This window comes from Varroa jacobsoni, unplaced genomic scaffold (genome assembly GCF_002532875.2).
Source record: "Varroa jacobsoni isolate VJ856 unplaced genomic scaffold, vjacob_1.0 scaffold_168, whole genome shotgun sequence".
Lineage (NCBI taxonomy): Eukaryota > Metazoa > Arthropoda > Arachnida > Mesostigmata > Varroidae > Varroa > Varroa jacobsoni.
Window position 1 is genome coordinate 301826 of NW_019213070.1, and position 16416 is coordinate 318241.

At 40.2% G+C, this 16416-nt stretch overlaps 1 protein-coding gene and 1 long non-coding RNA gene across 3 annotated transcripts in view; one reads left to right on the forward strand and one right to left on the reverse strand.

Moving 5' to 3' along the window:
• CNMaR (G-protein coupled receptor) overlaps positions 1-16416 on the reverse strand; it is a 50106-nt gene that overhangs the window by 6813 nt on the left and 26877 nt on the right. For both annotated transcript variants that reach the window (XM_022851692.2, XM_086972801.1), the window contains exons 3-5: positions 11954-12051; positions 3566-3745; positions 1303-1484 (exon numbers count right to left, since the gene is read on the reverse strand). In XM_022851692.2, the coding sequence (XP_022707427.1) occupies positions 1303-1484; positions 3566-3745; positions 11954-12051 (460 nt within the window). The remainder of the gene's footprint in view (positions 1-1302; positions 1485-3565; positions 3746-11953; positions 12052-16416) is intronic.
• Positions 1427-13553, forward strand: LOC111271115 (uncharacterized). Its single transcript, XR_002686686.2, has 5 exons — positions 1427-1526; positions 2944-3089; positions 4755-4870; positions 11395-11773; positions 12725-13553. It is a non-coding gene; the product is annotated as an uncharacterized LOC111271115 (long non-coding RNA).

Consider the following 16416-nt stretch of genomic DNA (forward strand, 5'->3'; position numbering starts at 1 on the left):
TTGTTGGCTACGCTTTTTACATATGTTTTCGTCGCTATAATCTCACTATACTACTATAAGGCTTGTTAATAGAGAAATTCCTTACTCGTTCATAGTCGAGTATAGCGGAGTAGCGTTTCTTTCCATTCATAAACGTTTGCCTATAATCCAGCAATAGCGCGGAACTTAGGGGTGAGGAAAGAAGCATCATATTTAGCGTCCTGTTGTAGGTTAGTAGAAGTACGCGTCCGCCTCGTCGAGAGATATCAGGTTAGATCCTAATCAAAAATTTGGATGAGGCAGTACCCCCTATGGGAAGGGGATCAGCGTGTACGGTTTTTGTTGCACATTTTATCGCTGGGATCCCTTATAATATTAAATGGCTACATAGCAGTCGTTAAAATAAGTACTCTATTAAAAGGCTAAAGGGATTTTTAGCAGTCTGCAACTGTTATTGGTAAAACAACGGAGCCAAACGTTGGGAATCCGGGTCTTTTTCTCGACTGTGTGTTGTATGCGTTATACAACCTATGCGAACTCAAATGTCAATTCAAACTATTGCTAGCTTCCATGCTAGGCACCGTCCTGAGATAAACAATGAATCCATGCATTTCATTCAATCGTACTTTCACGATCAGTATTTTACGTGTATTTAAATAGACAGACCTTTCATTTTGGTTCCAAAGTGATCAAACAAAGAACTCGGCATATAACGTACACATACACCTCTAGACTTATATATTATCATATTAAGTTAGAGGTTTAGGTGCTTAAAACTATTGTTTTGCCAATAAATCAAGGTGTAGCCTGGGATACATACATCTTATGACACGTTGGGCTGACTTGTTTGAATATGTTGAAGGTACTATTGCTAAGACTCTGGCAGTACGCGTCCCCTAGCTATTCTCCATACATGTGTATTACTTGCAATATGTGCTCCTACAGTGTAAAATCCCAAATTTTTAATACAAAGTGTGCAGTACTGTTACTCAATAGTGCTTTTACAGAGTTTTTAATTAATCGTCATTCTATTTAAACTTTTTTCCTTGAACAAGGCATTCCAACAGCCACTACTGTCCAATTCTATTTCCCTCCATATCGTTCAAATAAATAATTCAAATTAGGAATATTCGATAGCGTCGAGCGGTCTGACGGCCCGAGATTATCCACTTGCTTTAGTAATGGTATGAAATCGTATCCTGCTCCCTTTGCAGTTTACTAGCTAGTCTATGATTTTATGAGTCGTCACCTGCACGCGAAATGCTAAGGCTAAGTGGCGATGGCAACAATCTGTGAGAGGAATACGAACTATTGGAAGTATACCTTTGAGCGGTTCTGGCGTTGGTCCATTTGAGGTACGTACGTACAACGTTGGTCTTTGTTGACGACAACGTGCATAGAAAAGAAAGGTGGATCTCGCAATCATCAGATTCATCATAGAGATCAATAGCACTGGAAGGACAAACGTGGTCAGTGTATCCACTATGTTTGCGTAGTACACAACTCTGTAAATAAAAAGAAATAGAAAACCTTGTGTCACAGCAAAGGTAACATTTGAACGGATATACCTTATGTTCTCAAAGTTTATCGATTCAGTAGGTGCAACAGTGCTTCAAGAACTGTATTTCCAAAGAAAAATTGGAACTTCCGTAAGCATTAAAGTTGATGTTGCAAGGCTATAATCAAGTTAAGCATCTAACCCTTGGTAGCGTCAATCAGATAATCTAATTTCGAACCTTCGGCCCAGTACTACTAGTAAATAGACTGGTGTTCTAATCAATCGACAGCTTTGCTTATTGCCTTCACCTAAATGAAATCTTTGTTTTTGTATACTGTCTAATTATATTAAAGCCGAAGTCGCGAGTTGGGAAGCTAGCTAAATATGCATGTGGTCATGCCACTATGTTAATGAAGTATTGGGAAAACGTTAGTTTTTTTCGACTGAAGGCCTGACTTGTGGCGCTATTTTTGCCTGCCTGCCTGCCTGCCTACTACTGGCGTGCCAAGTTCCAGGGTTTTTGAACACGTGCTTTGTATTTTGTAAGCATTTTCAAATGAACGACTTTTCGCCGTGTGTCGCTCTTCCGGAAAGCAGCAATGGAGAAACCAAGAAGGGTACAGGTGCTAACACTACAAAACGTTTTTGGGAAGAGCTTATGCGTCCCTTATGGTAGCGTCGACCCTTCGAATGCCTGAGGCACCGCACCTAACAACGGATTAAAGAAAGCCCTGAAAGCGTCCCGTCAGAATAATCAGGGGCGAAAAAGTGCTGTTTGTGTTAGAGATTCACTGAAATATCTGCAGAGGGGTCTTACAGGAGATTTAGACACCTCATATCGGTGCTATCATATCGCTTGAAAAGATTATTTAGAGGCGAAAAGCTCTTAGCAAAGATCAGCCCAATTGTCTCGAGAGATGAGGAGTTCCAGATCTAGCCCTGTGTGGCTTTTTAGTTTTCCCGAATCTAGAAAAACGCCTGAAAGCAAAAAGATTTGAGGCGACTGAGGAAATCCGGAAACAGCGTCATCCGGGTTTGCACCTCTCATGACCTATTTACATACTATTTCGAAGGCTGAAAACAACCGTGTCACACATGCATTGAGTCCGGCGTGAAGTGCTTGGAAAGGAATAATCGGGACTTAAGCGATTGAGGCACTATTCCAGCTAGCCTCGTGAGAATACTGCTTAATTCTATCAACTGAATTAATTTTAATGATCATGCTTATCAAGTCTCTATCGGCGCTCGGCTATAGAGTTCACTACTGAGTGTTATTATGACGTAGATACGTTGAAACATGTTTACTAGGGAAGTGTTGGCTTACACAGAAACTAAACATCTATTAGAATGAAATGAATAAATTAACTAATATACACGACAGAAGCATGCTCAGCTGGTATAAAAGCAGTTTGCCGATATTGTCTTGAGGCAGTAACAGTTGTGGTACGTACTCTGATTACACACAGGTAACGTCATATGTAACCATTGCAAGTAACTTGATGCAAAAGTTGCCATGGGCGAAATTTGCGGTAAAGCGGTACGCACTTATCTTGGCGATTGTGTTTTAGCACTAAACACCTAACCACGACGTTGATACAAAAGGCTTAGCTGCGTAAGTACTAAGATGGGACTGCGTCCATATCAGCGAGCCCGTACAATAGGTATCTGCACCCCACAGATAACACTGGAATCATTATCACGGTGATGGAACAAACGAACCGATCGTTTAAACAAACTTCCATTCTTGCCGATATTGATAAGTAAGATTTTTCCTAAATTATCCATACCAGTTGTGATAGTAAAGACCAGTAATACATTATGGCAATAGATATTCTGACTATTTTACGATATTGAAACACTTCGAACAGTTCCGGTGGACTTGTACGGGTGGGTGTCTGAAAAAAACAGTGAAAATAAAAACGATAATCATTGAAAAAAGAATAGATAAACTAATGCAGACTAAAATAATTTCGAATTTCCCCTACATTAGATTACTGTTCAAGATCGCCACTACGAATAAAGCATTCGATATAAGGCCGGCCGCACAGAATCGCAAAACATGGAGAAAGGGCAAAGTTAAAAACTAACTGTTCATAGCTGTCATCTGCACTGCACTCATAGGAATCTCCATCGGGTTTTAATGTGACGGTGAAGAGGGCATGAAGATTCGCTATAATGCTGAGTATCACGAGTACTGCTACAACGACCTTTGCTCGCCTTTTCGTACTCAGGTGGAGTCTCCAAAGCGGATAACAAACTGCCAGATACCTGAAAGGAAAATACAGTACACAAGCGACACCTAACTCATTCTACCTTGAAGAGTCTTTCATATTATTAAATTGGATTATTTTTTGTTCTCTGCATCCAGTTTAGTATTGTCGATATTTCTTCGACGGTTTTATGTCGTAGCTAGATAGTTTTCTATGTGGGTAAACTTAGCTATGGGGTAACGATGAGGTCTGCTTGAGCAATTGGACCAGTTATAAAGCTCGTTCGAATGCCTGATATATGTAGCAGAGGCATGCGATAGTGCAGTGCATTTTAAGTACAAAAAAAAAACAGAGAAAAAGATTTAAAAAAATACAATGGGTTTTTTCAGTCATAAAACCCATTGCCTTTTTACGATTTCAACAAAAATTGAACATTCCCTTGTACACATACGTGTGGACTCTTTCCATTTTTTTTTCCGTAAAACACACGTTGTCACAAAGAAAAGCATCTATAGATAAAGGATAAAGCAATTAAAAGGAAAGTTTCTTCTAAATGCCTTAAATGTCTTTAGGTTAGGTTTTCATAAAATGTTTAGCTTTCCAAATATCTATACATTAAAACGTATTTTTTAACAGACTGTTTTACAATATTTATCGTATTTATTTCAGTTGCTAACGTCTAATAATGTATTTCCATGCAACATTTCGAGTTCCGTGAAGGAATTGATTCAAACATAAACATTTCACTAGTTTTTACGAGATACAAACCGTGATGACGAAAATAGCAGTAAAGAACCAGGAACCAGAATGCTTATCGTACATGGACATCGAGGACCCGGTAGAACATCCCTCTAGCCTTCGATTTTGCTAAAAGCGAGTGCCTAAAGTCCTTGAAATTATAATATAAACTATCCGCAATTGCCAGTGCGACCTCGCGTGTAACTTCAGGGTACTTCGTTTAATAACAGCGAAATATCTATAGACGTCCCTTGAGTGCCGCGCGTGGAGTAATTTTCTAATACAATGATAAAAGCTAGAACTTAAATACTATCTTTTTATTGTTCAAGTTTGAATGTTTGAATAGGATGCGCGACGCTGATACCTGCCTGCCTGCCTGCCTGCCTGCCTTTTCAAACCGTTTACCAGGAAAACAAAAATCTTGCGATATAATGAGCACAATGTGGTAAGTGCCAAACAATGAATAGGTAGCAGGATTTCCTTTGCAAACGAATTTTATCTCGAATATGCGCAATGGGCAAACCAGAAAATTCTGCCTATAAGAACATTAACGTTGACCGCTTTTCTAGTCAGATGGCTCCATTTCTATCCACATAATTGAGATGATATGAGTGACATCGGGTCGGCGTTATTTACGTATCGTATGAGAGCTTGTTAATAATAATAATAGATGTACTAATTGTCTTCAGATGAATGAAATTTCTATAAAAAGTGTTCTATTTTATCATTTTATTTGCTGTCATGAAGTAGACCAAAGATGATTCTGTCACTTTCTCTCTGGAAGTTATCGCTAAACACCGACACGTCAACAGTTATGATATCTTCAAAAAACAAACATTCATCACTAAACAGTCGTAAAAAACTGATGCAGTACTAATTGAAACAGGAGAATCTATTTGATCATATTCCCCCGTCTGTGAAACGCGACGAGGTCTGGGCATTTGAAGCGGTCGATGATTACAAATGACGGAAAACGGTCACATACGGCAATACTGTGAAAAGGAAAAAAAAAAAATCATAATAATAAGCTGTAAGATCCGTGGCAAAGCCCATACTAAAGCCGAACGGAGTATCGTTATTAATTGGTAGTATTAAAAAAATAATTGTGCACCGAATATGAGCTGCCACATGGGGAAACAATTAATTCAGATCACTACTATCAATAGTCAACAAGACAACAATATGCCGTTGAAAAAAAAACGACCGGAATTAATGAATAGGAAAAGATTTGTCTTCCGCTATGAAAATACGAGACCCTGAGTTACTTGGGAAGAACTGGAACAACTTCGATGGAAATATTCGCCGTGTAACTTGGATTTTCACCGCTTACTTCGAGCTCTGCACAATTTTCCTAATGATGTTGATTTAATTTTAATTGAGAGATACAAAGATCATTTATCACAATTTTTTACCTAAAGACCATAAAGGTCCAACAGTGATAATGTTACGAAAAAAGATGGCAGAGTTATCAGTCAAAATGGCCTCAGTTAGTTCAGTAATGTTATTTTAAAATATAAAAATATTTATTTAACTTAAATACGGTCAGTGCTTTTTCGATGATGCAATATATTTTTCATAAGATCTAAATAAACTCAATTCGAAGCCAAAACGATTAGCCCTTTTACTAGATAAGCTTTGTCACCTTCTGATTTGGATGGTATATATGCCAGCTATATGTATAAATATATATGCCAACTATATATATATATACATATATAGCTCTTTTCCTTTAAAGTATCCCATTGGTTATTTATTACATGCAGTTGTTGAAATGTAAGTCAGATATTAAAAAAAATTGCAATGAGCGTCGTTTCTCGATTATTTGTTGATACTGTCTTGGATGGTACTTTCACAACTTCATTGGTACGCTATTAACGTGCTGAAGTTTCCAGCTCGTACGCTCACGTCAGAGATCAATCTGGCAATAGTACATTAAAGATCATACTCGTTTTGTAAATTCCACGGTAGCAGCAAGTTCTACAAGAAAAGTTCCCGCAGAGTGAAAGATGCGTGTTGCAGAACTACGGAGCGCCGTGAACTTTGTATTCTAAAGGTTATAGCTCATTGCTTTCCAGTTATGCTTTAAAAAGTAAAATGGAAGAACGATTTGTGTCGTTTAGTTTATACAGTTACTATATTATCAACAGTAAAAAATATATTATTGTGAATAGCGGTACCGAACCCTATGGACTCTTGCGGGTGAATCTAAACAACTTTTTATCTAGGAAAAAATATAAGGGATTTAATCTGCAATACGTCTGGCTTTGTGGTTAGTCAGTTCAAGTCAATATTGTTCCCTTCGGTATAGCCTATAGCAACCTATTTGCTAAAATATGCTTCTGTATGCGAAAGTGTTATTTTAATATGTACATGTACACTAGTCAAGTAACGTTTTCATTGCTATTCAGAGCACTTGACTTTCCTTATCCAGAAACAGCTGTGTACAAACGCCAGTTGATCTATAGGTTATTAGGCTCACCGAAGTGCTTGTTCGTATACAATCTCGGATGGAAGCTATGAGGTCCGGAAAAAATTACTATGCGATGGATTGTCTTCTCCGCTTCATTTCAACCATTGTCTCTCATACCTCTCGTACTGAAGAATTCACTCTCTATCTCGGCAAATTTTTGCGCCTATCTGCTACGACATTCAGAGAAGGCCTCGGTGGATGGGAGTTCAAAACGAAATTCTCAATAAGCAATGGGCCTCCAACAAGGGGTCCAGGAGTCAAGGAGCAACTAGTCGATTTCTCGTCGCACGACGAAAGAGTTGTCTTCACTTAATGAAGTAATTCAAGATTCCCTTATTATCAAATCTTCTCAGATCATGTTTATCCCGTAAGCAAACGGTGCCATTTTAGAGTCGAATATGTGAACCGCTGTCGTTAGAAGAAAGAGATTTGGGGCCCTGATCATACGAGATACCGTCAACGCTTTTTTTCATCTTCCTGTGCTGTGCGACGGCAAGCTTGCAACTATGAAGGGCTGAGTGGCTCGATATATGGAAACTTGTTAATGTACTGAAGGAAAAAACTGAAGGTAAGGGGCAGTTTATCCCCGGCAGCGATTTTGTCTCTTTTGCTAATTTATGCTGCTTCCGTCTTATCTAGGTTGACCAGTAATCTCATTTCCGTTACTGCCATATAAAACTTAGTCAGAGCCTGCTTCACTTGATGTTTGCTAGTGTCCTGGAGTGCCAAACGATCGGCGTAAAGGATAACTTCAACCACTTTCCTTCGGGTCTTTATTCTATCAGGAAGATTTCTAGATAGGACTGAAAACAGAAGGCTCGGATTATCATCTTGGGCCAGGCCAGTTGCACGACAAAAAGTAAAAAGCTCCACCATCAATGTCCCGTCTAAAGCTAAGGTAGTTTTTTTTTGTACGGTCGTAGGCAGCAGCACAAACATATTCTGTGGTATGTCTACGTACGCAGAACCAGATCTCTGGACGCAGCGTCAAATGCGGCCCTAAAGTTAGCAAACACCACGTATAGGGGTTTGCTGAACTGCTAAGTGCGCTTTTAATATCGACCATCAAAACACTACATGCCGTCCCCGTCAAACGCTCTTTCTGAAATCCAAGTTGTTTCCTCGGTATAGCTTTCCTACTTTCTAAGGAAGGAGACAGTCTTTTAATTAGCAGACCGGCGAGCAATTTGTAACACATACTCTTCTTTGCAATTCCGTTCCATGAAGACGGCAAAGTTATTTCGCGTTCATCCTCTTGAATTACCAATAGCGAAGCATGCTTTTACTGAACTGGCAAGAAGAAGAAGAAGAAGAACGAGGATGATTCTCAGATGCCTACTGCGGACCTCGCTCGGGTCCGTTGCCTTAAAAATTTTCAAGCGTCAGCAAAACTCTCAGGGCGGTAAACTTTCGCTCGAGTAGACTGCGCTCTATCACGAATTGCACATCATCACTAGTAAAGAACAATGGCATCACTCAAAAGGTCACTAGTCGAGAACATACCAGTGAAGCGACTGATCAGTGCCGTTGGGCCTATTAGATATACAGTTGATCCATATCGTGTTAGCCATTTGTATACCTGTTGCTTTGCTTCTGCAACGTGTCTATTCTTCATCAGTTCCAGGTATCTCTCCTATTGCGGGGCATATGGTATTAGGCAGATTGGCTTGAGCACCGCGGCCAGAGACTAAGCTGCCTGCTGCACTTCTGTCAGTCGTCTGAAAGTGTCTAGGGCAAAGCAACAGATGTTATCGGATTAGGGTCTCTGTTTTGTAAGGGCAGTGGGTCAGACGGATGCATAAATGATTTCGACGAGATGTCGTATGCAGCTCTTTATGCTGATAACATGAGATACCAAGACGACGTATATGGTTCCTCTCGGAGAATCTCCATATATAGGCTACTCGACAGGTTTCTGAAAGTCCGAGATGGTTCTACTGGCACCTACAGATTTATAACGATCGGGATGTCTGATGTCGATTGCCCTGAACGGGCTATTTCTTTTAAATAATTGAACTTCCTTTCAGGTAACGTTCGTCGCAGTGACATCGATAGCCGTTGCTCCAGTATGTGCTTTACATGCCGATGCCGGTCTTGGTTGATTATCCAGCAGCTATACTCTACAAATATGTCTCAAAGCATTGATGTGCGATTTAAATCAAGTTGGCACAGGGGAACGTTAAAGCTACCAGTTATGATTAGGGGAAAGATCAAAGGGAGCGACAGCGTTTTCAGACCGCCAATGAGCTTCTCTTTTAGCAGATATTTGAACGGGGCGGTGAAGACAGATGAAACGGGGCGGACATAAGCGGCTACGATAAAAATACGTCGGACATTATCTTCAACTACTTTTGGCAAAGAGACACCTTCCCTATGATTATAAGATACAGAGACGCCTGCACTGGAACCTTCTGGGCCGCTACTCTTTCGAATTGAGCAATTTACGGCGTAAAATCCGGAGAAATAAGCGAACGAGTCACTCGGGTTTTCATCAGCATAATGATATCGACAATTTTCTACACAGACTATCAGTTTAAGAGGCGCCACTACTACGCAATCCCATGCTCAGCGTCTTGTTGGAGCTTGGCCTCGTCGAATACTTCACAATCGATCCCTGGTGTACTTGCGATGCATTGGCGAAGATCGCCACGTTTGGAGGACTCTGCACAAGCAGAAACCGCTATGAGGATTTGATTTACAAAATCCTCGATTGTTGGCGCTCGTGGTAAAAGACAGTAGCGATTCGGGCCTGATGATGCGCTGATTGCTGCCATGCGTAGACGATGATTCCTTAATGCAGGTCAATGTTTGTAATGATTGGTTTCCATGTTCTGATTGGTTAAGCTACTTGGCTGCTGAGAGTCGTGTCTTCATGTTCCATTGGGCCCCCATTGATTTTGGTATGCAGAAATAGTTTGACCTTTCTTACAGTACTAAGGGCTATTTCTTGCTACTTCGTTTCGGCAGCTGTATCAGCTGCTCCTAACAACTGGCCCAATTCAGTAATGACGAGGGTTACATCCTCGTTAACCAGCTCCGTCGCGAGGATATCGTTCGAATACAGGAACGGATAATACATGGACTTCGGCTCCTGGCTGGTTTCTCCGCTGGTCCTTCTACTGTCCAAATGTACTTACCTCTTTTAAATTTTATACATTCGTGGTATTCCGCCTGCACGAATATTGCTACCAGGTTACTTACGGTATCCATCCGTGTATTGGTCAGTATCGGCCACCACATTTGCGATATCGATCATGCTTCTGCGCGCCCGGCCCTTTTGGGGCAGGAGCTGTTTTAAAGCCGGCTCAATGGGCTTAATGATGTGGTCGCAAATCAAAAGTACCTTCCTCATCGGTAAACGGAAAGCAGGTACGTTCGGCGAAGGTCCGGAGAAGCCGACCGTATCGCTATCTGCTGTTTTGAGCGGCTACATCTGCTTCCCTTTTAGCTGGGTCGCTGCTTTTTCCAGGTGAAACACGAACGATAGACAATTTATCGATTTCGGCTCTATTGTATGTAGACACTTCAAGAACCCGCTTTGACACGCGTTGTGCTTCGCTATAGTAAATGGTTATATCACGATACAGGCCACATAAAACGTTCTGTTTTGTTTTGAACACTACACAGATGGGCTACCTTGACAACTCTAATCAAATTTGGCACAGACGTTCGCACTGCTTCAACGGGATTCCTTCACGTGGTACGTAGCCATATAGCCAAATACATTACCGTTACTGAAACACCTGATCCGTTTAGCAGGTCCGCTCGTTACTGTCGTAATTGGCAAGAACTCCTTCTAATAGTGTTCACCGCTGTTTTAGCGTACGTTCGCTTGGGAAAGTCGTACATAGGTACTCCGACAGTGTGTATTCACACCTATTAGAAACCAGTTTACTTTCAATGCGGGTTTTTCGGCTGCCGGCGAATGAGTGAAATCAAATCGAGTAGACTGACCTTGTAGTATGCGGAATTTGGGTTATGGCTTGATTGGGATATGGCTCCCCACATGCCCATACGCATCGAACCTGAACCGACAACTTCTTATTGTGCAAAATGGAACAAGCTGTTATGTCCATGTAAGAAATTCCTCCTTGTAAGAAGTGACTTCTGGCTGAGTGCCAACAGTGAGCAAATGTATTTGGAAGGTGAATTCTGTTAACGTAACGAGGCATATTTGAAACATTGCTAATATGAGCCTATGTATACTCTTTATTTATTTACGAAACTCTCAGTTTCAGGCTCGTTTCTTTTACTTTTATATTACTAGACGGTCAAGGGGGGTTAAAATATATGGTGAGAGACGTACGATTCATGTGTGCCTTCAATCATAGGCTAAGATGTCATTTTGATTAATGTATAATTAGCTGTAACGAGAAAGATAGAATTTATTATAGCTCTAATTTTCACTACTATGCACATGTTTCGAGTCGAAGTATACTCTAAACCCTGTTTTAACGCTTCTTCAGTTACTACTTGTACCATGTTTTTAATTTTTTCAGTCCATCGATATTCAAGCTGGGCTTCGCTGTTGCATACGTGGCGAAAACCCTTTAGGAGAGGGTTCAAAAAGGCCCTTCTGTCTTCCGACTCTCAGAGATTTCCGGTCAAAGCTAAGAAAAGGGGTGGAGTTCTCATTTTTATACAACAACGAATAGTATGAATCCAAGGCGAAAACACAGTTTCGGGCAAGCTATAATCCGCTATCGACTCTGATGCCCAAACTCTACTAGTAGAAAATTAGCAACTTTGTGCGTACTAATAAGACGGGCCTGAAATATCGTTAACAGCCAGCCTGTTGCACTCAAAACATCGTGTCGCTACATTAGAGGATGCGTCGCCCTGAAAAGAAACCCCGTCACAGCAGCTGTAAGACGGATGGTAAGCCTCCACTAAACGAGCAGATCTAGCAAATATTCAAATCTGCGCTAGCTAATGGTGCTATTGATGATGATCTGTTTCTATTTAAGACTGCCTTAGAGAATCGAGAGAAACTTTCGGATGCATGTTTTTTACATACCCGGTATGACGTTGCTCAAACGAAGGTCTTTTTAAACTCACCGTTCAGCTGTGAAGCCAACTGTCAGCCAAACAGACAATGAGGCAAATACTCCTGAGAGAAAAAACGCAATTTCACAGGCGCCCGGGTTGAGATAAATCTGAAATGGGCATGGATTAATATAAACAAACAATACTTTGTAGATTTGAACAAATTATTTCAAAGAACGGTATGTACACCTAAATATAATATTGCCCATTAAAAATGTACTTTGGAAACGTGTTCAATACAGAAGCGAACAAATAGAGCCGCTTGTTAGAACTTCAGAAGCTTTCACCAATGTATTGGCACAATAATAATTAATGCTAAATAACTATTGAATTATTTTAGGATAGTTTACTATGATGTAAGAGCTGATCACGATATGACGCCTAAGGTAATTTTTAGACGTGAATATATTTCCAGCGCCATGATAAGCCCTATTTATTTTAAAATTAAACATCACAAATTTTAAACTGGTGGTTTTACACGATATCTACAATTAAATTATCTAACCAACAATGTTCAAGTTCAAGGGAAGTTGCGGTTTTTCTATACGAGGACTATTTGCCGCCGGGCTGGCGCTTATCATTGCGCTACCAACGCGAACGTAAAATTTGAGTGTTAACATCTAAATGCGTTTCCACAGCAAAATTTCGAACTTCTGTTATAAATATATATAAGTTCGTATGTCACTTATGTCTATATCGAATTCTAAGTTTTCCTAAAAAATGTAAATGATCAAGCAGTAGATTACACGACTTCACAATCCGTTCCGATATGTGTTTTCCCAGACTTTTTATAGCAGACGTTCATGTCTTCAGTGATTGAACCCACAAAGGCTGTAACTACTTTGATTGAAAGATCTTCGCAACCTTCAAGTCCTGTGCAGAGCAAGGGGTCTGAATGTAGACGTTCGACCTTCGCTGATATTTTCGCAAAGGACTAGCTTACGTTTAATCGAGAACCCTCAATAGTTACCCGCATTTAAGCGTCCCTAATGAGAACTGGGGCTCTGCGAATTTCGTTAAGTGAATCCTAGGATTAATGACAATCAACGGGCATGATTCACAAGAAGGCGACGTCTGTGTTCTTTCTGCACGTAAATCCGGCTGTGTCAAATAAATGACTCTCAGCAACACCTGCGGCATCTTTTGCGGCAGTGGCAGCAGTAGCACGCCTGATGACGCCGCTGAGGGCGCTGCGTCATCACTGTAATATTAAATCGATAAAGTCTGATTTTTGATACTATCAGCAGCTCGTGAGTGTCACAGATAGCTTTCTCAGCGGACGGTGCGAAAAAAGGTCCGCCATCGAGTAGTTTACGATGTAAGAACGAATCTCACCGGTAGACGCTTAAAAATGTTTATGTTAAACAACATAATAGCTTCACTTGGAGCTTCGGGAATCTAAGAGTGATAATTACATAGTAATAATCTCGGAGCGGATCATGTCATCGGAGCATCTTAATTGGCGATCTCAGGTAGTCGGCTTGTGTCTTCTAGATGAAGCTTGGAAGCAGCGTCAAGCTAACATTGTGTTCCGCGCGCAACCTAGAAAACCTTTGCACACAAATAAAATTAAATTCATAAATAAAAATTCACTGGACATTTATTAAATGCTAAGAAATTCGTAGAACAAATTCGTCGCAATTAATTTCCAAATGAGAGTTTTATCCTATGAACACATAAGTGTTTGTTTTTTGCAATTTTTCGCAGGCTCTCTAAAAGTTTTGCATCCCGATTTTTCCATCCAAATTTTGGCCTGTGTTGCACTCACTTAATTAAATTATCTTAATTTTCATCATTAGTGATGCACATACAGTTAAATATCCCGATCGATTCACATCCTCATTTGGGATTTACGTACGACAGTTGCGTTCCATTGAGCATCGCATGCGTTTAACGCGAAATTTTCTTTTATTTTAGTATTGAATAACGGCCTGTAGTCCTGTCTAGATCCATTATCGTGACCTTCATGGTTGGACCGTTCTTCAATGTGTCTGCTTCATCATTTTATTATCTGAAGCATTCGTTCGTGTTACTGTAGTAATTGTTGGATATTGACTTGGTCCTCGAACGGCATCACCTGATAGTCTCTATAATGTGTTATTCTCATTGATCCTGTGCGCCTATTTTTTTCATGCCGAACTGTACTCTATTTGATAATAGTTTTAAAACCATCGAAAAACGGCCGCCGAAGTTTTTCCGCTACATTATCGTTCCCTAATTATATACATACAATACGCATAGGTCATGTCGGGAAAGCACTACTTTTCTACGAATGCACAATATCAGGTACGGGACACAGGACAACTAGAACTTCTGAAGGCAAGCCCCTTTGATGACAAAGGCTGAAAACTAAATTTTCTAAACATTATCTATTCTGCAAACTCACTAAGCAGCAGCTCATTTTGTAGAGTTTTAACCGATTGAACTTCTGCGGATTGCGAAAGCGACCAACTGATTCAAGAGAACAGGAACAATCTTAATTGCGTCATAAATTTGTCGTTTGCCAGATAGATGGTTTCAGGGCTGAATGAATGTTATGAAAATTTGCGCCTAGCAGTGATCATAGGAGGCGATCGTATGCCCTTCATGACGCACGACGCGTGCTTTCAACGCCTGATAATCATTGAACCAAATAAACCTTCGCAAAAAACGCGAATCATCTTGAGTATTACGGCATGATAAACAAACTGATTTTATATCCTAGGTTGTGACCGTTCTAAGTAAGCATTATTCTAAACAACCGCTTTAAGCGATAGCATTATGCGCTATAAAATCTTACCAACGTTTGAGCCTACAAACTTACAAAAGCCTGCCGAAATAACTGCGAGTCCCTGAGTTTTAATTTCTTTTTCTTCAATATCGTCTCTTTTCCTCTATGTGTGATACCTGCCTCATACATAATTCTACATATAGTGCATAAACCAGGGTTAGTCTTAAATAGACCTTAGAAAAATGTGTACGGCTTATCTTAGGGTGCCTGGAACTCAATTTTCGCTCTCTGGTAGCGTCGTCAAATCCTGAAAGAGCTTATGATGCTATCCACCGTAGAATCCGTCTCTACATAAGTTGAAACGCTACAGGGCTGTGAGAATGTTCTTCGTTCTCATGTGCTTCTTCTACACTGAGCCCGTTACAATAGAAACTTGGCCTGCCCAACATGCAACCTTACATAGGCATGTATCCTGTGAACGCTACTGTTTATTTATCTATAAACAATTCCGTAACTAGATCTTTTCGTACTATGAACTTACCGATCTCATAAAGTAATGAGAGTTTTGCTTCATTACAATTGGCCTGTGGTAAATTGCATGTAGCAGGGTCAATTGTGGAGATCCTCCACTCAATCCCGGATCTTGTGCCTATCGAAAAAAATTCCTTAGGGGTTTTGTTTTAAAGATCAGGCTAACCTCCACATAAAAAAAGCTGCTGGACATCTGCTGTGCTTGTCAGTTGAGCTGGTAATTTTAGGTGGAAGTAGTGTTGAGAAGGCTGGCCGCGAAAAGTGCGCGATATTCCATATACCTTTATGATAAAAACATACAAAGTTCCGTTTCCGCCCCTTCTTAAACGTCGTGTTAACTTCTGAGCAGTTTTCGCCTAAGTACCTATTGACGTGACGCATGATGCCCGGAAATACGATTTTGTGGTTCGCCTGAGGTCTTAGTTGGCTCAGTGTCTTACATATTTATCGCAACTGTGGCTTACTCCCTTCCTCGACCAATTGCAATAGGCAGGTAGCGTTCTCTAAAAATCACGAGCAGCGCGAACGGCAAAAGTTCCTCAGAAACTCAAGTTTTACCCATGGGCTATGAGCGTACCTCTAATGCCCCCTCTTGCATTGTACTTAATGCTATAAGCAATTGTTTAAGATAGCCCTTAGTTTGCAACGCTATTTGTATGCATAGTTCGCTAAGGTTTCTAAGGTTGCTAACAGTAAATAAACTTGTGCTAAAAAAAGTTATTCGATTCATTTATCTCGAGATGTGAGGCGGAACTAGCTAAACCTAATCGTAGTACGCATGAGCAATAGATAAGCGCACATAGAGAAAAAATCTGATGGTTTCAGGGAAAGAAGACGCTTATTATTTTGTATGCTGTAATAACTTATACCGTAATTCAACCAGACAATTGAGCAGAGTGAAATTGCTTAAATTCTATTCCAACTTAATTCACCTCTATGCGAGTGAATATAATTTTGTGTGTTTTTGTACCACAGCATTATGCCTCCTTAAGGCTAATCTGAATCCTAGTTTTTTTAGTGAATTTAGTTGCAAAAAAATATCTAAGTGTGCCGATTTAGATATGTTAGACGAGTTAATATGCAGAAGCTTACATGGCAGTGCGCCCCAAGAAGGGAATACTTGGCTTTCCAATGTTCGTTGGGATTCACTGTGAATTATAAGTAAGAAAGCATGCTATAGTTTATGGGTTAAGGTATATGGAATGAAAGGTGTGAATTTAGATGTTTAAATAAA